The sequence below is a fragment of the Scyliorhinus torazame genome, chromosome 15 (assembly GCF_047496885.1).
Source record: "Scyliorhinus torazame isolate Kashiwa2021f chromosome 15, sScyTor2.1, whole genome shotgun sequence".
Taxonomy (NCBI): Eukaryota; Metazoa; Chordata; class Chondrichthyes; order Carcharhiniformes; family Scyliorhinidae; genus Scyliorhinus; species Scyliorhinus torazame.
The window spans coordinates 162740221-162763873 of record NC_092721.1 but is presented as its reverse complement, the minus strand read 5'-3'; the positions used below and the strand labels follow the sequence as shown (position 1 = coordinate 162763873).

The following is a 23653-nucleotide window of genomic DNA, read 5'->3' as shown; positions in this document are numbered from 1 at the left end:
AGTTGCACTTTCCATCCTTCCAAATGCTCTGCTGAGTTTCTCAATATCAGCACTAGTTTTTGTGACTTGCTGTAATTCAAACTTAATTAAAAAACCTGATCACCAAGAACTCTATTGAATTTGGAGTTTTGCGATTTACTGCCAAGGAAAAAATTGACAAGCAATTACATTTATTAGAAAAGCATTTTCAATTAAATGAAAACATATTCTCATTTCTCTGCTTTGACAAGGGAAGCCTCACAGACACTATCTTGACAAAAGAATGAACAAAACAAATTAGTTCTTTGCATATTTTATTTTTTCAATTTTAAGTTTGAACTGACACACATCTGGCATATTTTACATCTTTGCCATAAAACAGCGTTACAATAGCTCAAGGATTTTGTATCTCCAAAATATTTCACTGTGATTTCCAGATTAAATGAAATTATTTTCCAGATGCTTATTCCCCCTCCCAATTCTAGACTAAAAACTCATAATATTGCTCACACATGTGATGTACAACTTAATTACGCAGTCAGACTTTCTTCATGGTTTTAATTGTTTAAATACAAACAACAAGTAAAGAACTTAGTGCTAAAATTTACTATTACAGTATTGATGGCAAATCAATAATCACAGCAATAAATAATGATATGTTTCTGGTGCAAAGTGCCAATACAAAGAATCCAATAATTATTTCTTAAATAAACAACTGCAAGTGAGTGTATTTTCCAAGAAAACTACATTCCTGTTTACATGCCTCTTAGCCCTACCAACACAGTATGTACATCTATGACTTTTGACAATACAGTCACCAAATATACAAAGAAGAAAACATGAAGTGATTTTTTTTAACCCCGTGAATGTGTTTAATTAGAATAATATGCCAGAAATATCTAACAGTGATTTTTGCTACAGCAGAAAAAAAATGCAACATACTCCTATTCTCCGGGCTTTGAAGAAAGCTGAAAATGCAGTTTATAAGCTGGAGAGCCAAGATCTCACAATATTCACCTCATTATGATAACTTTTATAAGTACAGAAACCAAACTGAGTATGTAAACTGACAGCACTAAACAGAATGAGGGTCTCATTGCCACACTGTAAAATTAGATAGCCAAGTTAACTTTATCCTCAAAGCTATGCTAGTAATTTATTTAAAGTTCCATCATTTTTTTTGGAGGGGGGGAATTATCTTAAAGAACAGTAGATTTATAGAACCGCGTGGTGGAATTTCAAACTGGTTAAGAAACAGATGTTTTGGGTGTTTCATTTTCTATCAAAGGTCTCGTATTAAAGAAATACTTATGAAAAGTATTATATCACAGATTGGATACTGGCTGAAAAGTAGATGCAGTTTCTTCTCTTAGCTTGAAGTATTTTGAATAATAACTGGACACAGTCTTCAGAAACTTTTCCTTGACACGTTATCATTAGAATTACTTGGAAATATTAATTACTTAACATTGATTCATTTAGCTTACATTACTGAATCATAAACTAATATGGCATTTCATTGTTGTAGCTGGTGTTCAGTGGTAGGAAAAAATAAAACAGCCATTGTGATTGCTTTTACGTATGAAGAATACAATGTACAACTATTGCTAGATGTAATGGAATGTATAACAGAGGTCAATGCAGAGGGCATCATGTTCCACCACTTAGTCCTAGGCGTTCACTGCAGCACTTGTGCTCTCAGCTGGAACTGGCAATCACACTTCAGCCTCCCTTAAAATTGGTTTAGTATCTGTTCTGATGTTCATAATGCCACCGGTTGAAATCTATGTTAAAAGCTACGATACTGCCTGAAGCCATGCCTGTTATCAGTGTCCTGCAACAGAAAAACAAAATAATGTTACGTTGAATTGAAAACATTACTTTCTGTGAATCAAACAGAGGAGTTTATTAAAAATTAGTAACTTGGCAATGTCCTCGTTGAATCATACTTTTGAATCAAATATGCTTACAATTATTATCACATAAACATGAAATGTATGATTTTTAAAATAATATTACTATTAAAACAATGAATTTGCAACATAATTCCAAGATGGCTCAACATCATTTGTTAAGCTGTTGCAATTTTCAACATTGATAACTTCAGACAATTTACTGAAATCACCCTGAATATGCTGTGGCAGATGATGGTGTTATAATGGCAATGTTACCGGACTAGTTATCCACAGGCCCAGCCTAATGAACCAGGGCCATGGGTTCAAATCCCACCACGGCAGCCGGTGCAATTTAAATTCAATTAATCAATCCGAAAAATGCAGCTACTGATGGTGCATATCAAATGGTTTAATGATGTATTCTAGGGAAGGAAATCTGCCATTCTTACCTGGTCTGGCCTATATGTGACTTCAGACCCACAGCAATCATAGAACCATAGAAATTTTACAGTGCAGACGGTCATTCAGCCCATCAAGACTGCACAAATCCTTGAAAGAGCACCCTACCCAGTTCCATTCCCCGCCCTATCCCTGTAACCTCCTTGGAGACTGAGGGCCAATTTAGCATGGCCAATCCACTTAATCTGCACATCTTTGGACTGTGGGAGGAAACCGGAGCACCCAAGGGAAACCCACGCAGACACGAGGAGAAAGTGTAAACTCTACACAGACAGTTTGTACACATTTTACCCATTTCAGCTAAACAAAATAAGTGAAAGCCATTCGCTGGTTCATTCCTCCAGGCAATGTCTTGACTCAAGGTGTCTGTTTTAAATTTTCAAGCAACAAGGTGGCACGGTGGCGCAGTGGATAGCACTGATGCCTCATGGTGCCAGGGCACAGGTTCGATCCCAGCCCCGGGTCACTGTCCGTGCGGCGTTTACACCTTCTCCCAGTGTCTGCGTGGGTCTCACCCCCACAACCCAAAGATGTGTAGGGTAGGTGGATTGGCCACGCTAAATTTCCCCTTAATTGGGAAAAAAAGAATTGGGTACTCTAAATTTATAACAAAAACAAATAAATACATTTTCAAACAACACTTGGCAGTTACTTGTCAGCCACCATTAACTGGTGGGTTCTCCGTGGCAACATTTCCACCAAACAGTGCCCACTTGTCAACCGATCAGCACCCCCTTCTAATATAGCATAAAGTTCTTGTTTCTGCTGACATTGGTTTTCTTGTGATTGCCCTGATGAGTTTCTGCTGACATTGGTATTCTTGTGATTGTCCTGATGAGTGCAAGATGAAAAGCTTCAACAGAATGTATGTTTTCAGAAATACTCAAGTAGTGTGTGACCAAATGACTATTTGCCATTCCCACTTTCTTTGCCTCTTATTCCATGACAGCTTTATTATGTAATATCTCCCACCTTTAATCTACCCCAGACGTTCCCTTGTGCTCTACCTGACCCTCCCCTACTGTCCTGTCAACTACATAAAACTCATCACATTTCTACCTCCCTTCAATTCTAAAGAGTTATATTTGACTCAAAATATTAATGGTTTCCCTCTCCACAGATGCTGCCAAGCCTGCAGAGTTTTCCCAGCACTTGTTTTTGTGGTTGACTCTTAACTACTCTTTGAAATAGCCTAGCAAGCCACTCAGTTCAAGGACAATTAGGGATGGGCAGCCCTTTCCAGTGATGTCCGCAACTTATGAAAGAATTTTAAAAACATTGCTTCCCTGTTCATTCATTGCACTGCAGCAATTGTATGGGAAGCCCATTGAATCATGTAAAATGAATGCCTCCCCATCCACCAGGGCCTCAATCACGTCTTCCCAAAAGTGTTTGAAGAAGCATAAGCCATTCTGGACCCACATGAATAACCTTTGGCAACTTTAATCCTGAAGCTTGGATAGTGGAAGAGAATTCACAAGAAGCCACAACGGGAATGGGCTGACACAGAGGGCAACAGAAAGCAGGACATATGCGAATATGGAATGCATAAATCGAAAACTGATAGCAGACTGTGTAACTGTGGTTACTGAGAACTGACCATGGCACATATAATGACTCAATGCCCGATTCATAAAATCGAAGTAACCATCACAGCGATACACTCTGCCACTCCTTGTGCAATTATCTGGCTTGACCACCTGAATATAAAATTATAGTCGTTGGTTTCTATCGGCCAGGTTTCTTCAGATTAGCAAACTGCTTCTCAGCTGTTGCCCCACTGAATGTTGCAAATGGTAACCCTCTGCACCACCTCCATACAAGAACAAGGTAATCCTACTTTTGCTGTTACCTGCAAACGTGTGAATTGGAGCGTTCTTTAATGCTATTGATAGTTCGCCCAGTAAAATTGTACAATTTCTCCTCTTCATAAGAATACTTCCCTTCAAATGGATGTACCAAGGGTTGAGAAACCCTCACCTGTTTGGAAATATCTTCACCACATTCTAATGGTCAGTGAATTAGACGGAAAGAGCACAGATGCGCTATGCAAGCAACTATGAACATGATGTTGCCGAAGGAACAGCCATGCCCCATTCCCTTTATTGTTACTGCTGCTATTTAGCATTCTGGGACTGTGGTAATACCAGGTATTGCAGTACCTGAGAGGCGGGGTATAAGAACCGATGCCGGTCAGCAGCCTTCACTTTCTGTATCGTAGCTGCTGGGTACAGTTCTAGCTGATTAAAGCCGATTAGATATGACTCCCCTTTGTCTCGAGAGTTATTGATTGTGCATCAATATAATCAGCTAGTACTTTTGAAGGATGCATCTCCGCATCAAGCCGGAGTGCCTTCAGCTCAGCCCCCACGTAGACAACTCTCCTGCTACTTTTAAGCATTGGCTGGCGTGTTTTGAGAGCTACCTCGACACGGCTGCCGACACCCCCACGGAAAGGCAGAAGATACACCTCCTACGCTCGCGGGTCAGCCCGGCGATCTACCCCCTGATCGAAGGGGCGGCGAACTATGCTGCAGCCATGGAGCTGCTTGAAGGACATTACATCCGTCCACTGAACCAGGTCTACGCCCGTCACCTGCTGGCAACTAGACGGCAGAGCCCAGATGAAACACTGGAAGACTTCTATCGGGCACTAATAGTGCTGGGCCAAAACTGCGGCTGCCCAGCAGTGACGGGGAACGAGCACACGCAACTTTTAATTCTGGACGCTTTCGTGGCAGGCATGCCTTCCCCCGACATTCGCTGAAGGCTCCTTGAAATGGACACACTGGGCCTCACTGAGGCACGGGCCCAGGCAGGGTCCATGGACGTTGCGTACAAGAACGCACTTGCTTTTGCCCCCGCTTGCACGGCGCCCCCCTGGGCTGTGTGGCACCCCGCCGCGGCAGCCCCCCAGACTTACCCGCTAACCCCGCAGGCCTGCGCAGCGAGATGGCCTGCTACCGCCGCCGGCCAACGCTGCTTCTTCTGCGGCCGGGCGAATCATCCGCGCGCACGCTGCCCGGCCCACACCGCCACCTGCAAAGGGTGCGGCAAGAAAGGCCACTATGCCGCGGTCTGCCTGGCCCGCACCGTGGTTGAGGTCTCCAGCGACTATGAGCAGCCTTTCTTCCAGGTCCCGGCCGTCCAAGGCCCACCGCAGCCTTTTTTTCAGGTCCCGGCAGCCCAGGGCCCACCGCAGGCTTTCTTGCAGGTCCCGGCTGTCCAACGCCCACCGCCGCCTTTCTCTCCCCAGGCAGCGTGCGACCTGTGGCCGTGGCCATTTTGCCCCCCAGCAACCACACTGGATGGGTGGGCGCCGCCATTTTTTCCCTCGCCGCCCCCATCTTCGGAATCCCCGTCCCCGGACTCCATGTGCGACCCATGGCCGACGCCATCTTGGATGGGGCCTCAAGCCCCCAGCACAACTGACTATGCGCTGCCCGACCACAACTCCCTCTTGCTGCAGCTGGCCTCCATTACCCTGGATCAGAGTCGGCCCCGGCCGCTAGCGAAGGCCACCACAACGATCGCCATCAATGGCCACGTGACGTCGTGCCTGATCGACTCCGGGAGCATTGAAAGCTTTGTCCACCCCGACACGGTAAGGCGCTGTTCTCTTGTCACCCATCCCGTAAAACAAAGGGTCTCCCTGGCCTCCGGGTCACACGCAGTGCAGATAAAGGGGTTCTGCTTAGCGAACCTCACTGTCCAAGGCAGGGAATTCCGCAATTTCCGCCTGTACGTTCTGCCGCACCTCTGCGCAGCCACCCTTCTTGGGCTGGATTTCCAGTGCAATCTACAAAGCCTGACCTTTAAATTTGCGGCCATGACCTGCAGGACCACGACACTAACCTCCGTAAATTTCTCCAGACCGCGAATCTCCTCAATCTGACCTACAATAAGGAGAAATGCGTGTTTAGCACCGACCGTCTAGCCATCCTAGGCTACGTAGTGGGAAATGGAGTCACAGGCCCTGACCCGGAAGGCATGCGCCCCCTCATGGAGTTCCCCCTCCCTCACTGCCCCAAGGCCCTAAAGCACTGCCTCGGCTTCTTTAGCTATTATGCACAATGGGTCCCTAATTACGCAGACAAAGCCCGACCCCTGATCCAGTCCACAACCTTCCTCATGTCGACGGAGGCCTGCCAGACCCTCTGCCGCATCAAAGCGGACATCGCAAAAGCCACGATGCGCGCCATCAACGAGTCCCTCCCCTTCCAGGTCGAGAGCGACGCGTCCGACGTAGCTCTGGCGGCCAGCCTCAACCAAGCGGGCAGGCCCGTGGCTTTCTTCTCCTGCACTCTCCATGCTTCCGAAATTCGCCACTCCTCGGTCGAAAAGGAGGCCCAGGCCATAGTAGAAGCTGTGCGACACTGGAGGCATTACCTGGCCGGCAGGAGATTCACTCTCCTCACGGACCAATGGTCGGTGGCCTTCATGTTCGATAATGCACAGCGGGGCAAGATAAAAAACGACAAGATCTTGCGGTGGAGGATCGAACTCTCCACCTACAATTACGAGATCTTGTACCGTCCCGGGAAGCTGAACGAGCCTCCTGATGCCCTGTCCCGCGGCACTTGTGCCACCGCACACGTAGACCGCCTCCGAGCCCTCCACGAGGACCCCTGCCACCCGGGGGTCACTCATTTCGTTCATTTTGTTAAGACCCAAAACCTGCCCTACTCCATCGAGGAGGTGAGGACAGTCACCAGGGACTGCCGAATCTGCGCGGAGTGCAAACCGCACTTCTACCGGCCAGAGAGAGTGCATCTGATAAAGGCTTCCCGTCCCTTTGAACGCCTCAGCATGGACTTCAAAGGCCCCCCTCCCCTCCACCGACAGCAACACATACTTCCTGAACGTGATTGACGAGTACTCCCTGTTCCCATTCGCCATCCCCTGCCAGGACATGACCACGACCACCGTCATCAAGGCCCTCCAAAGTATTTTTACACTGTTCGGTTTCCCCGCATACATACACAGTGATAGGGGGTCCTCCTTTATGAGCGACGAACTGCGTCAGTTCCTGCTCAGCAAAGGCATCGCTTCCAGCAGGACGACCAGTTACAACTCCCGGGGAAGCGGGCAGGTAGAAAGGGAGAACGGAACGGTCTGGAAGACCGTCCTGCTGGCCCTTCAGTCCAGGAATCTCCCAGTCTCCTGCTGGCAAGAAGTCCTCCCTGTGGCCCTTCACTCCATTCGGTCGCTGCTATGTACTACCTCAAACCAGACACCTCACGAACGTCTCCTTGTTTTCTCCAGGAAGTCCTCCTCCGGGACCTCGCTCCCCACCTGGCTAGCGACACCCGGACCCGTCCTACTGCGGAAACATGTGAGGGCGCACAAGTCGGACCCGTTGGTCGAGAGGGTCCACCTGCTGCATGCCAACCCCCAGTACGCCTACGTAGCGTTCCCCGACGGCCGCCAGGACACGGTCTCCCTTCGGGACCTGGCGCCCGCCGGAGCCCCACGCGCACCCGCACCATTGCCCCCCCCCGGCAGCACCTGACTGGAGGGTCAGTACTGCCGCCGGAGCCCCTACCCAGCGCTGAACAGGCACCGACGCCCCCTGCCCACTTTTCGCCCCAACAGCGCCGCCTAGGGGTGACAAAGCTGCCTGGGAGGAAGACACCACGTTCCCGGAGTCACAACCGCCGGGGCCCCCACCAGGATCGTCGCAGAAACTCAGACGCTCCAGAAGGACGACCAGGCCACCCGATCGTCTGATTGCTGCACCATAAACACTTCTTCTGTTACCCTTGACATCGCGGTACCTCCATACCTGGTCCTACCATGCAAAAGGCGACAGTAAAGCTGGCCATCACCCCGCTGGGTTCTTTTTAACAGGGGGTGAATGTGGTAATACCAGGTATTGCAGTACCTGAGAGGTGAATGACCATTGGCTAGACCTAGGGGTCTACCATTGGCTAATGTACATAGCCCTGCCCTGAGAGGCGGGGTATAAGAACCGATGCCGTCCCAGCAGCCTTCACTTTCTGTATCGTAGCTGCTGGGTATAATTCTAGCTGATTAAAGCCGATTAGATATGACTCCCCTTTGTCTAGTGGGTTATTGATTGTGCATCAGGGACATCCTAACAAAAGCAGCTATTTATAAGTACCTTTTAGCTATCTTTTAAAAAATCTATTCTGTTCAAATCAATGGATTTGTTTGAGAATTCAGTTTGAAAATAACTGATCAGCTTAAAAGCTCTTGAAGACAGATCAGTCCGAATTTCTAAAAAAACATGGATTATTTAGGAAAAGATCAGAACTACTGGAAATACTCGGCAGTTCTGGAAGCATCTGTAGAAAGAGAAGCAGAGTTAACATTGCAAGCCTTTCACCAGAAGCAACGTATTTAGGATTATTTGGGCTTCCACAGTAATAAGAAGTCAAAGAAAAAATGTTATTTAAAAGACATTTTCATAAAGTTAGCCTCATTTTTGGAGTTGCAATCTAATTTCATAGTTTGGACAAAGGAATGTCTGATGTGAATGAATAATTTATAGGGAGATTTTGGGCCATTTTCATGCATGAAGCATCTTCTAACCCCCAATAGCCAGTCACCTCATTTATTCCTCCCAGTGAGGAAGTGCTCGAAGAAGAGCAAAGATAGATTCTAGACGACAAACACAAGAACAGAAGAAACAGAAGCAGGAATAGACTATATGGCTGCTTGAGCCCGTTCTGCCATTCAATGCAATCACAGATGATCTTCTGCCTCTTACCCTCCTCCTTTCCCATCTGCTCAAAAATCTCGGTCCCACCCTTGAGTATAATTAATGATGGTGAATCTACAAACATCTGGTGATAGAGAATTCCAAAGATTCACAACCGTCTGAGTGAAGAGATTTCTGCTCATCTCAGTCCTAAATAATCAACTGCTTATCCTGAGACTATGCCCCATGTATGGTGGCACAGTAGCACAGTGATTAGCACTGTTGCTTCACAGCACCGGGGTTCCAGGTTCACTTCCCAGCTTGGGTCACTGTCTGTGTGGAGTCTGCATGTTCTCTCTCTGTCTGTGTGGGCTTCCTCCGGGTGCTCTGGTTTCCTCCCACAAGTCCCGAAAGATGTGCTTGTTGGATTAATTGGACATTCTGAATTCTTCCTCAAGTGTACCCTAGCAGGCAATGGACGGTGGCGACTAGGGGATTTTCATAGTAACTTCACTGCAGTGATAATGTCAGCCTACTTGTGACACTAATAAAGATTATTATTATTATTATAGATTCCTCAGCTGGGGAAACAACCCCTCACCAGTATCTATCCTGTCAGTCCCTTCAGAATCTTGTATATTCCAATGAAATCAGTCTTCGAAATGTCAGAGAGTATAAACCCAATTCACTCAGCTTTTCATCATAGAACAACTTTTCTGTCTAAGTAACCAATCTAATGAACTTTTCCTGTACTGCCTCAGAGGCAACTATATCCTACTTTAAATAGAGACCAAAGGTTTGTACATTACACCAAGTGTGATCTCATCAAGCCCAATTCAATTGTCGCAAGACTTCCTTGTTCTTATATTCTAAACCACTTGTAATAATGCATTTTCCTTCCCAATTGCTTGATGTACCTGCATCCTAGCTTTGTGTTCTTTGTACGAGTATACCCAAATGTCTGAGACTCAAGTCACACCCGTTTAAAAAGATATTTTGCTTCTCTATTCATCCTACCAAATGCATAGCCTCACACTTCCTAACTTCCCACATTTGCCACTTTGTTTTCTTCTCACTTAACCTATCTACATCTCTTTAAGTCCTCTTCACAGCTTACATTCTCACCAAGCTTCAAATTGTTAGCAAACATAGATACATTATTTGGCCTAATGTTGACTGTAAACAGTTGAGGTCCCAGAAGTGGTTCTTGCGGCACTTCACTGTTCACATCCTGCTAACTTGAAAATGACCTGTTCATCCTTACTCCCTCCTTCATCATCTTTCAGACTACCTGTTGCCTATTTGATTTGCTTGTTCTATTTGCTCTATGTGAACATTGAAGTATCCCATGGTTATTAAATTGCCTTTGTTACAAGCTTAAATTATTTCTTGCTTAATACTTTTTGTCCAATGGTTCAACTACCTTTAGGGGGCCTATAAACAATTCCTACCAGCATTTACGGACCCTTGTAATTCCTATTTTGCCGCTAATACTGATTTCACCGGCTAATCTTTTGAGTCAAGATGTTTTTTTACTATTGTCCTCATGTCAACTTTATTAACAGGGCTACACCTCCATTTTCGTTCTGTCAGTCTTTTCAAAATGATGTGTACCCTGGAATGTTTAATTCCCAATCTTGGTCACATTGTAACCACGTCTCTGTGATTACATGAAACGCATTTATGTCTATTTGTGCTGATAGTTCATATATCTTGCTCCAAGTGCTTTGTGCATTCAGATAAAGAGCCTTTAATTTAACATTATTGTCACTATTCTTTGCAAAGGCCTTGTATGCTAATGCATTATTACCATTCAACCAACTTGCTACATTGCTCTGTTGCCTCAATGTTTTGCTTTACATTTCCAAATCTCCCTTCACCTGATCCCTTCTTCCACCTCTTGTAGCTCTATCCATAGTCCTACGTTATACAATTTTCCAAGACACTGATTCCAGCATGGTTCAAATGGAGCCCATCCTAACAGAACAGCTTCCTCTTTCCCCAATGTCCTATGAACCAAAACCTCTTTTCTCACACCATACTTTGAACTAGGCATTTAATTCTCTAACATCCTTGATCTTCAACCCAGCAATTATGAGCCAGTCAGTTTAACCTTGGTGGTAGGGAAGCATTTAGAAACAGTGATTTAGGACAAAATTAACAGGTTCTCAGGCAAATACTGATTAATTAAGGAAGGTCGGGATGAATTTGTTAAAGATATATCGGGCTAGATTCTCCACCCCGCCGCGCGACATTTCTGCCCCGACCCGCTGGCGGGATTCTCCGTTATGCCGGCCGGTCAATGAGGTTTCACATTCTGGGATGGCCATTTCCCGATTACAAAATGGACACTTTGCAAAGATTGCAGGGAAAATGGACAACGCTGAGAAAATAAGCAGGTTCAGAGCTTGTCTGTATATTGGAGCCGCAGCTCCTAGACAAGCATACTAATGGCCCATCTCCGGGAACAAAAGAGTAACATTTGAGTAACCGATACTAAGGCAGACACCCCGGCGCCAGAGGAGGCCGAAACAAAGCAGGCCAACGGCCACCTAGGACATGCCCAGCTACCAGGGCATCCGCCCCTTTATTGGATGAAATCAATAGGATTGATCAAGAAACAGCCCAATTGATTGGGGCCAAGTTCAAGGCCCGCCCAAAAGCGCACGAAGCCCCTTCGGGTATAAGAAGAAGGCCCCAAGAGAGAATCGCTCACTTGGACTTGGCTCTCATAGCGGAGAGACCCGTCCACCAGCTGCACCAGAAGCAAGTAAGTCCAAGGTCAACGCTCGCTTCCAGACGGACGACCTTAGCTGTTCCCCTTCACCACTTCAACCCCAGCAGCCTCAGATCCGAACAACGGCCATTATTCCTCTGACTGAGTGGGCGCCCGAAGCTAAGTATAGGCTTTAGCAGTAGTGATAGTTTAGTCTGTAGAGTTCCGTGCATGAGTAGATTTAACTGTGTGTGTAAATAAATAAGCATTGACTTTGAACTAACTAACTGGTGTACCGAGTCTTTGATCAGTATTCAGTTTTGAACCTTGTGGCGGTATCGAAAGATACCTGGCGACTCTAGAGCAAACGTAATTAGAATTAAGGAAGGCGACCATATTGACCGCCATATTCAGAGCCAACCAAAGAGAGCAACATTTACTGGCGACTCTGATGGGATTCGACCTAGAAGTGGCCTCGCCACTCTGAGATTCGGAAGTGTGTTAATGCATGCGTACTAACAGGGATATAAGGTAAACCTGAGAGATTTTGTTGCGTAAAACTGTCGGGAGTTTTGTAGGCCGGAAAATAGAATAAGCCGTACCCGTGTTTACATCACCACTTTATCACCCCCTGTTCCAAATTCAGTAGAGAACCCAGAGATAGAGAGAAAATGGCAATGAAGGCAATGGAACGCCTTATGAATCCCCAAGAATTCGAGGTCGCAGCGACCAGTAGAGTAGGACAGTGTCCCGTATGGGAAGAAGAGATCAGAAAATATCTCAAAGAGAAAGGATGGCCCCTTTGGAGTGAATTCTGCGCCAATGACGAAACAGGTCTCGGGAGTATCGGACATACTTGGTGGGAGAACCTGTCAGAGCTACATAAAAAGAGCTTGGGGAAAGCTCGCAAGCCGATGGCAATCGTCTCCTGCTTGGCACAATTGCGAGTCACAGAGGAGGTCGTTAGGATGCTCCGTAGTGAGATTGAGGAGAGAGACAGAAATAGTGAGGGAGATGTGAGCGAATTTGAGAAGGAGAATAAGGAGTTAAGAGAACAGTTAGCAGCGAGGGACAGAGAGGTGGATGATGCCAAGTGGGACACCAGTCTTGTCTCGCCCATTTGAGTAGTTTTCAGACCTAGTACAATAAGGCCTGCCAGGACACACAAGACAAGAAACCGAGCAACAGGTAGAGCAATTGCAGAAACAGTGCAATGATTCAAAAGCAGCCCTACGAGCGCTCCACACTTCCATGACGGAACAAAGGCAGAGCTCCATAGATCACGCAAAGTGGCGGAAATAATTTGCAGAATTGCTATCTCTGCTTTCTGTCCAGAATGGGTTTCAAAGTACGTTTGTACCCCAGTTATACCAGGAAAACGGCCCCGATTGGCAGGAGTTAAATGAAACTGCCCACAGAGACGTACATGGGACATGTACGCAAGAAAAACCTCAGAAAAGGAAAGCACCCCAACCCCCGACTGAACAGGCAGAACACACCCCCATGAACCCTGTAACCACACACCGCAGGGCCGCAGCAGAAGGAAACGCAGATTTCCTATATACAACCCCGTTAACCGTGACCCAATTACGGGACACGTGTGGAAAAACTACACCGTTCCTTCCCACATCAGACCCCCACCAGTTTTTCGCCAGAGTTAAACAGCAGGCTATCATGAAAGGCCTGGACGAAAAGGAGCAAGTGAAGCTCACAGTTTTAAGCCTCGACCCTTCAGTCGTGGCAGCCCTTCCCGACCCACAGAATGTAGAAGGAGGTACACTCCAAGAAATGCACACAGCGATCCTGGATGCGATTGGCTATAACAGAGGAGACCCCGTAAAAGGCCTAAACAAGTGTAGGCAAAAGAAAACAGAGCACCCCACAGCGTTTGCTGGACGCTTGTGGATACATTTCATAGCAGTATTTGGAGAGTTAGACCGCGCCCATTTGTCCGCTGATAATATGGCTAAATGGACTCGAATCCTAGTCTCTCATGCGACAGAGGCAGGACAGAGAGCTTGCGCAAATTACGACCCCTCAGACGAGGCCCACAACGAGAAATGGGTTTTGAAAAGATTGTCCCACACTTGGGAACAATCCGTCCAAGGGAAAACCAGAGGAAGAGCAGGCAGACATGCATCCAGTTAGGACGCACCAGAACCCCGCATGGGTAAATGAGGGCAGGAACAGCTCACCGCAGCCTAAATCCCAGGAATGCTACAATTGTGGACAATTAGGACACTATGCACGAGAGTGCAACGCGCCCCAAAAGCAGCAGCGAAACCAACAGACAGGCACCCTAAATAAGAATAGGGCAAAGCCAATCCATAGTGTGAGCACCCGTTCAGAGAAGGCAGGCATAGACGGCACCAACTGACGGTGTTCGGGCTCCCCAACTTGGGTCTGCGACACCCTTTGGGACAAGTCTGGTCGACCGGTAGTAGCAGGCAAAGTCCGGGGACAACCCGTAGAATTTCTTTGGGTCACAGGTGGGTCCCGCACCACACTCAATTCCTCCACGATGTTTCAATGAGACACGTAGCCCACAACAGACACCATCACACTCAGCGGCTTTACAGGTCATTTACAACAAGGACACATTACAGCCCCTGTAGCGATACAAGGAGGGAACATTACGACTAAACACCCCTTAGTTTTGGTCGATCTACCCCAACAGCTGAACACATCCTAGGAATCGACTTTATGAGCTCCCACAACCTTTCATTTGATCCGGTAAATAAATGTGTATGGAGAATGGCAAAGGCAGCACGAGCCCCCGCCACGCTCACAGTTGGAGAGCATGCGAACAGAATCAGCGCAGTAGGAGACTTCTGGTTCGACCCTTGAGCCATTAGTCAGGACAAACAGGTTAGGGAAGTCCTACGGCAACACAAAGCAGCATTTGCACAGCACAAGCACGACTGTGGCAAGATAGCTGGCTTAGTGAATATTATAGGTCACGACCCCAGACCCCAAAAGCAGTACAGTTTTCCCCAAGAAGCAGAGGGAGAAATCTCAAAAGTAATAGCGTTTGCTTGATCAAGGCGTCCTCCGATCAGTAGCCTCCACAAATAACGCACCAATTTGGCCCGTCAGGAAACCCGATGAATCATGGCGACTGACCACTGATTACCGGGAACTGAAGAAAGTAACCCCAGTAGCAGCCCCCACAGTAGCCACGAGTCCCGAGACCATGCTCAAACAGGGACTACAGTCAAAAAAAATTTTGGTTTTGGACATTAGCAACGGCTTTTGGTCCATTCCATTGGATAAAGCGTGCCAATACAAATTCGCCGTTACATTCCAGGGACAACAATATACGTGGACGTGCCTTCCACGAGGCTTCCACAACTCCCCCTCCATTTTCCGCCGACAGCTGACAAATGGACTAGCAAAATTTTCCCGACCCAATTGTCTGGTCCAGTATGTAGATGACTTGCTACTACAGACAGACACAAAGGGAGAGCACATTTCGCTTCTCTCCGAATTCCTAGGACTCCTAAAACAGATTGGATGTAAAGTCAACCCCAAGAAGGCCCAGATTTTGCAGGAAAAAGTGATTGACTTGGGTACAGTAATCACACATGGTAAACGCGAGATCGAGCAAAAGAGAATTGACTTGATCGTCAAATTGCCCCTTCCCCATAATGTCACAGCCCTCCGGTCATTTCTAGGACTGGTTGGCTACTGCAGAAACCATATCGACAGTTTCGCCACAAAAGCAGCGCCCCTATCCGACCTTCTCAAGATAACAGGCATCTTGGGAATGGCTTCCACAGCACACGGATGCCGTGGATGCTTTAAAGAGAGCCCTCAGCACAGCCCCCCGCATTACAGGTCCCAGATCCACTTTCCCCGTACGCAATCGAAGTAGCAAGCACCGACCGAACCCTTTCGGCCGTACTCCTCCAGGAACGCCATGACCTATTAGGCCCCATGGCATACACCTCACGCGTGTTAGATCCTATCGAGTAAGGATTTTCTGCCTGCGAAAGGCACCTGCTCACAGTTTTTTGGGCAGTACAGTACTTCGCCTACAATACAGGACTCAACCCAATCACCATTCTCACTGAACACACCCCAACACAGCTATTATTAGACGGTCGACTTAAATATGGCACAGTCAGCCCAATCTGCGCAGCCCGTTGGACCCTTCTTTTACAGGGACGGGACATCACAGTTAAAAGAACCAAGACCCACACTTTCCTAGCCGACAATTTGCAATATGCAGGTACTCCACATGAGTGTGAGATCATCACCACAAACCATAATTCACGCCCATTTATACCTAAGTCAGCTCCCAGGAAAGCAGGTAATACACCCAAAGACCCCAGCCCACAGATACGTGTGGACCCCTGAAAATTTATGTGGATGGCTTCTCCACAGTTTTGAATGGAAAGAGAATCACCGGTTGCGGCATTTATGTAGAGGACGCGCAGGGACGCACCCTTGAAGAGATTTCATTAAAGTTGCCAGGACATCTAGGCTCGCAGGCAGCAGAACTGGCAGCCATAGCTTACATTGTTGATCACCCTGACTCGTTTCCGACCCCAGCGGACATATATTCGGACAGTTTATATGTCTGCAATAGTTTAACAGAATTTCTACCCCTGTGGGAAACTAGAGGATTTGTTTCCGCAGACAGAAAGCCCCTACCCTCAGCCCCATTACTCCGGCATATCCTAGAGACAGCTAAAGATAGGAAATATGGTATCATTAAAGTTCGCAGTCATCACCGTTCTTCCCCCCCCCCCCGGTAACATTAAAGCAGACGCCCTAGCGAAGGCAGGTTCCAGACATGGTTACTTTTGGAACACCCCCCCCCCCCCCCCCCCCCCGAGAGCACCCCAGTACACACGATTCAGGTCTCACAGACCAACATTCAGGATCTAGCGAAAGCCCAAAAGGAAGATGAAAAGCTCAGGGAAGTTTTAAAAGGAACCTTCCCAACCCCGTACGATAAGTTTAAGAACGCAATAACCACACATGGCAGTGTGATTTTGAAAGACGGCATTCAGGTAGTTCCCAGCCAGGACAGGAACCAGATTATTTGTCAGTTCCTTGACAATCATGGACACCAAGGCATTGAACCCACCCTAACCCACCTCAGACCGCTTTGCAGGTGGCCTGATTTAAAAGCCGATGTAACCCATTACATTGAAAATTGCTTGATCTGTGCCCAGAACAATCCGGACAGGTATGCAAGAAAGGCTCAGGGTGTAGTCTCCCCCCCCCCCCCCCCCCGTTAATGGCCCCTGGACAAATTTGCAGATAGATTACATAGGACCCCTACCCCCCTGCAGAAATGGTTTTAAGTATGTGTTGGTGGTCATCGACACCTTCACAAAATGGGTGGAAGCTTTTCCATCCAGAACGAATACGGCCAAAACAACAGCTGAAATCCTAACACAGTACATCTTTACAAGATGGGGCTTCCCACGCAGTATAGAGTCCGATCAAGGCTCCCATTTTACAGGACGAGTAATGAAGAATGTCCTCACAATTTTCGGAATTAGACAGTAGTTTCACATAGCATACCACCCTCAGTCAAGCGGCATTGTAGAGAGGATGAACAGAACTCTAAAAGCCACTCTCAGGAAAATGGTGCAACAGAACAACAGCACCTGGGATTCAGTTTTCCCATTTGCTTTAATGTTCTTACGAAACACGGTATCCACCTCCACAAGATACACCCCCCACACCCTCATGACCGGGCGCCCCGTGAAAGGGAATGAGTATTTATTAGGACTGGATTTGGCCAGCCCCGCAGTCACCGCCCTCACGCATGAAAATGCTGTACAGCAGCTTATTGAGAATATAAAGGCAGCCCAGCTCGCAGCAGCTGTCAGACTTGGGACCAGGACGAAACAAAGCAAAGCTTGTTTCGATAAACCGGTACACACCACCGAGTTTGTAGTAGGGCAGCAAGTGATACTTTCCCTATACAACCCCAGTTCATTCCTGTCCCCCCAATTTTCCGGATTGTACACCACTTCAGACAAAGTCAGCCCCTCGGTATAAAAGATTACATATCCCAACGGCAAGTCTGCGTGGTTTCACATAAACCAGCTTAAGGCTTATGGCTCACAGAACAACCATGCACACCACATCTCGCTCGCAGCAGCAGACAGGCCCGCCCCGGCCACAGATGACGCATTCCTACCCTTCCCCAGCCAATCCAGCCCGTCCTCAGACACATCTTCAACTCCACCCCAGAGGCACGACTCCGCCTCTCCCTTCCTTCAATCAGCAGAGACAGCGACAGTGATAGCGATAGCAATGACGACAGCCACAGCACACCATGTTATGATTACACCCCTGCACCAGGCCCCACTCCCAGCGAATCAGAGCATGATTCCAGTGACCCCTTCGAAATCACGTACATCAAAGCCCCTGACTCAGACCCACCACCCGACGATGACGGATTAAACCCTTGCAGCTCCAACCTCGACACAAGATTCCGGCACCGCGACAAATCATTCAGGCTCATCCGGAATGATGAGATGGACCCCAATTCGCCCCAAGCGGCTGTAGCCAAACTACTCCAGTCAAGAGTATGGCAGCCGGGAGAAGATGATGACATAGAGTCTGACACCCACCAAATGAATCCCTTTGTGACTCTGTTCGCTACTGAGCAATGAGGTGTCCACATGATGGTAAAAAGGAACCGGTGGAGAGATACGGTGTCCTTTCTGATGGAACTTGCACCATGTTTGTCAGTTTAATGTACACGTTAAATGTTGTTTGTGAATTAAAAAGTTTTCTTGGCCCCACGCCACCACTCTTTTAACGCCCACTAGCAGTTAATGGAACAAGTTTGTCGACAGATAACCGTTCAGAGGAACTAGTTTGTCGGCAGACAACCAATCATAGCTACTCTCCTTATTTGAAGGTAATCACGAGAGGCAGCCCCCATGACGACCACATATTCGTTCCGTGCCTGCCAGTCGCTCAGGCAGTGGAGAAACGGCACTGGTCCCCACCCTGCCTGAGGACCCCCCTCTGGTCAGCTACGCTCGGGTAGAGCACAAACGGCACCGATCACCGTCCTACCCGGGGATTCCACCCATTCTTACCCGCCACAGCCCACACACACCCCATTTTGGCACTTATAGTTCAAAATGTTTTTGTTTGTTTCTGGCGACCCTTAGGTTGCTTCCGTATGCTATTTACATCCTCATACACTAGGATGGTAGATCGTACAGGCTGCGAGACGTCTCGCACTGTGTCAGTATTTTTCTCGGATGTCTTGTCCAAATATTCCGTTAAAAAAAAAAATGAGGGAGTCACAGATGGTTACTAATTATAATGGGTAATTGGCAACAAAGGACAGACAGACAGACATACGAGGTCTTAAGCAAGATAATAACAGATATTATGCTTGTGTCCACAGAACTCCGGAACCTCAGGAACCCCAGAGGAAGAAAAAGAAGACAGAAAGAAGGAAAGATGAAGACAACCTTCATGTTCTACACTTGGATCTTAGCGGGATCCCTTCAGTTGTGTGCAGACGCTACCTCCCTGACCCCTACCACACAGGCCGTGAATGATTCCCACCCCTGCCATACACTGTACCCTGAGATAGTTACCTCCGAGATAGTTACCCCCGAGACAGTTACCGACACCCTGACCTGGTGTGACAAGTTTATCACCTGATATTCACTATCTTACATCGTAGAAGCACTCTTTGTACTGGCAATACTCTGCAGTGTCGTGCAGACACTTAGACTCAGAAAATGGCGGAGGAGAGCCTCTCGCAACCGTACTCCGGTATACACATTTCGATCCCCTATCTTCGGACTCCAACAAACCCCCCAACCCATTTAAGTGAATTAAAGTGCATCCGTTTTTTGTGTGTGTTTTGTTTGTTTAATAAAGAAATGTAAACCTCTGTGCTTGACTGCCAAGCCAGAGAGACTTGTGTTGCTGCTATTTGTACAGTTTAAAATGTTGTAGATTATTTTTGATTGTTTGAGTGAGGATAGTTTAGTTAAGGATAGCTAGAGGTTCCAGTTTTTATTTTGTAATGCATGCCTGAATGTCATAGCACCCCGTAGAATTTTATAATGATGTATGTATATAAAATAACTTAGATAAAGTTGCAATTCAAAGGACAGAGCAGTGTAGAGCCTGTGAAGTGCTTATGGGTGCCCAGCTTGGTCAGAGAATGAAGACGACGCGGTAATGTGATCCTTCACGCTTCGCGTTGAGGATCACAAGGAGGAAGTGTAGCCATCTGGGATGGCCACTTCCCAATTACAAAATAGACACTTTGCAAAGATTGCAGCGAAAATGGACAATGCTGCGAAAACAAGCAGGTTCAGAGCTTGTCTGTATATTGGAGCCGCAGCTCCCAGACAAGACCAAAACTGTAGGCCCATTAGCATACTAATGACCCATCTCCGGGGACAAAAGAGTAACATTTGAGTAACCAATACTAAGGCAGACACCCCGGCGCCAGAGGAGACCGAAACAAAGCAGGCCCACGGCCACCTAGGACATGCCCAGCCATCAGGGCACCCACCCCTGGATGAAATCAATAAGATTGATCAAGAAACGGCCCAATTGATTGGGGCCAAGTTCAAGGCCCGCCCAAAAGCGCGCGAAGCCCCTTCGGGTATAAGAAGAAGGCCCCAAGAGAGAATCGCTCACTTGGACTTGGCTCTCATAGCGGAGAGACCCGTCCACCAGCTGCACCAGAAGCAAGTAAGTCCAAGGTCAACGCTCGCTTCCAGACGGACGACCTTAGCTGTTCCCCTTCACCACTTCAACCCCAGCAGCCTCAGATCCGAACAACGGCCATTATTCCTCTGACTGAGTGGGCGCCCGAAGCTAAGTATAGGCTTTAGCAGTAGTGATAGTTTAGTCTGTAGAGTTCCGTGCATGAGTAGATTTAACTGTGTGTGTAAATAAATAAGCATTGACTTTGAACTAACTAACTGGTGTACCGAGTCTTTGATCGGTATTCGGTTTTGAACCTTGTGGCGGCATCGAAAAGATACCTGGCGACTCTAGAGCAAACGTAATTAGAATTAAGGAGGCGACCATATTGACCGCCATATTCAGAGCCAACTAAAGACAGCAACAAGCCCCACACCATCGGGAACCCCCTGGGCATTGGTGGAGAATCCCGCCCACTATGTTTAAATGATTTGCTTGAGTATTTTAATAATTTAATATTTTAATAAGGTGGATGAAGGTAACAAAGTTGATGTGTTGCAAATCGACTTTCAAAAGACGTTTGGTAAAATGTCACAAAAAAGGTTGTTGTGTTATTCACCCTGGGGTAACGCGGACTGCTACTGGATGCAGTTGTACTTGAAAGTAGACTCCAAACTTCGATGTTAAGCAGTGCACACAGTTCACTGTGGGTTTGACACTCTACTAATCTAAGCGCGCTTTCTATAACTACCTAGACCAGACTAGATCTGAGCCACGTGTAGAAGGTGCTAACTGATATATACACCCTGACTGTCACTACAGTTGTCACCAGTGGAAAGAGGCAGAGTGTTGATGTCTCGTGTGTTTTATATTGGGAGACCACCTTCTGGTGTTCTGCCTGGTGATTGGCTATGTTCTGTCCTGTGTGTTGATTGGCTGTACTGGGTGTCTGTCACTGCCTGTCTGTTTCTCATTATGTGCATGAGTGCATATCATGACATCTCCCTTTAAAAAAAAAAGGTTTGGTTGCTTGGAGCACATGCGACTGTATTTACATGTAGAACTATTTACATTAAATGGCGAGTGGATGAGTATACATATAAGAGGTGTCTAGCGTACAGATACAGAACAAAATTTATAAGATAATGTCTATAAGACCAATCTTTGGGGCTTGTGTCTGGTCCTTGTCGACCGCCTGAGAGGTGGAGGTGCGGACAACAGCACCTTGTCAGGCGGGATTGCTGCCAGAATGGTGGCCTCGTGGTGCGAGGTGTCCGGAAGAGGCACGACAACATATGGAAAAGTAGGATCTGGTGGTGGGCATGCAACTTTGCGCACGCCCTTCTGTTGCGCCTGACAATGGAGCCATCAGCCATATGAACTACAAACAATCTGGGAGCAGTCTGTCGAACAACAGCTGGAGCTGACCAGCCTCCATCAGGTAGCTTGATCCGAACAGCATCTTCCGGAGATAGCACAGGCAAATCGGTAGCATGAGCATTGTACGTCAGCTTTTGCCAGTTCCTGAGTTGCTGCACCTTTTGCAGCACTGGGAGGTGATCCGGGTCTGGTAAGTGTATGGCTGGAACAGTCGTCCACAGGTCTCTATTCATGAGGAGTTGAGCCGGAGACATACCGGTGGACAGAGGGGTTGCCCTGTAAGTCAACAGCACAAGGTTGAAGTCAGAAGCAGAGTCTGCAGCCTTGCAGAGCAGTTGCTTCACTATATAGACCCCTTTCTCAACCTTCCCGTTGGACTGCGGGTAGTGTGGGCTTGAGGTGATGTGGTTGAATTGGTACGACTTGGCAAAATTGGACCACTCTTGGCTGTGGAAGCAGGGACCATTGTCACTCATGACAGTCAGTGGAATGCCATGCCTGGCAAATGTCTCCTTGCAGGCCTTGATGACTGTCCTTGATTTGAGGTCTGACAGCTTCACAACTTACTGGTAATTTGAGAAGTAATCTATGATGAGTCATGCCCATTGGCGTGAAAAAGGTCGATTCCCACCTTGGACCACGGAGAGGTCACGATCTCGTGTTGCTGGAGTGTTTCTTTTGTTTGAGCAGGCTGGAAATGCTGGCAGGTCGCACAATTGAGGACCATGTTGGATATGTCCTGGCTGATTCCAGGCCAATAGACAGCCTGCCGGGCCCTGCGCCTACACTTTTCGACACCTAGGTGTCCCTCGTGGATTTGTTTGAGCACTAAGCTCTGCAGACTGTGAGGAATAACGATACGATCTAGCTTGAGGAGGATCCCCTCGACGACTGTCAGGTTGTCCTTCACATTAAAGAACTGAGGGCATTGCCCTTTTTGCCAACCATTTGCAAGGTGGTGCATTGCACGCTGCAGAAGAGGGTCTTTGGCAGTCTCTTCACGAAGGCTGATCACTCTTTCGTCTGAGGCCGGGAGGTTGCCGGCACACAGCTGCACCTGTGCCTAAATCTGGCGGATTAAGTCAACCTGTTAACAGGGCGAGGTGATGGAGCGGGACAGGGCATCCGCAATTATCAGCTCCTTGCCTGGTGTGTATACTAACTCAAAATCGTACCTTCAGAGTCGAAGGAGAATTCGCTGAAGCCTGGACGTCATGTCATTCAAGTCCTCATGAATGATATGGACCAAGGATCTGTGGTCAGTCTCCACTGTGAATGTTGGTAGGCTATAGATGTAGTCATGGAACTTTACAATGCCAGTTAGGAGGCCCAGGCACTCTTTTTCTATTTGGGCGTACCTCTGTTCAGTAGGAGTCATGGCCCTCGACGCATAAGCAACTGGAGCCCAGGACGAGGAGTCATCCCTCTGGAGGAGCACCGCACCAATGCCGTCCTGGCTTGCGTCCATGGAGATTTTGGTTTCCCTGTCTGGATCAAAAAACGCTAGTACCGGAGCAGTGGTGAGCTTTGCTTTAAGCTCGAGCCACTCTGCTTGATGTGTGGGTAGCCACTGGAATGCAGTGGACTACTTCACCAGATGCCTGAGAGCTGTGGTGCGTGCGGCCATATTGGGAATGAATTTTCCCAAGAAGTTCACCATTCCGAGGAAGCGTAGTACCACCTTCTTGTCTTCCGGAGTCTTCATGGTGTTAATGGCCTTGACCTTGTCCGAATCTGGTCGCACACCCTGCTGGGATATCTGGTCGCCCAAGAACTTGATAGTTGACATGCCAAAGGAGCACTTGGCCTTGTTCAGCTTGAGGCCATTTGCATGGATACGTCGAAAGACTTGTTTGAGACGAGATATGTGTTCCTCGGGGGTCATGGATCATATGATTA

The 23653-nt window shown here is 47.5% G+C and overlaps 1 protein-coding gene across 3 annotated transcripts in view; it reads right to left on the bottom strand.

Moving 5' to 3' along the window:
• Positions 1–280: 280 nt before the first annotated feature.
• nbeaa (neurobeachin a) overlaps positions 281–23653 on the bottom strand; it is a 1435335-nt gene continuing 1411962 nt past the window's right edge. For all 3 annotated transcript variants that reach the window (XM_072477018.1, XM_072477016.1, XM_072477017.1), the window contains one exon: positions 281–1813. In XM_072477018.1, coding sequence (XP_072333119.1) covers positions 1723–1813 — 91 coding nt within the window. In that variant the 3' untranslated portion in view covers positions 281–1722. The remainder of the gene's footprint in view (positions 1814–23653) is intronic.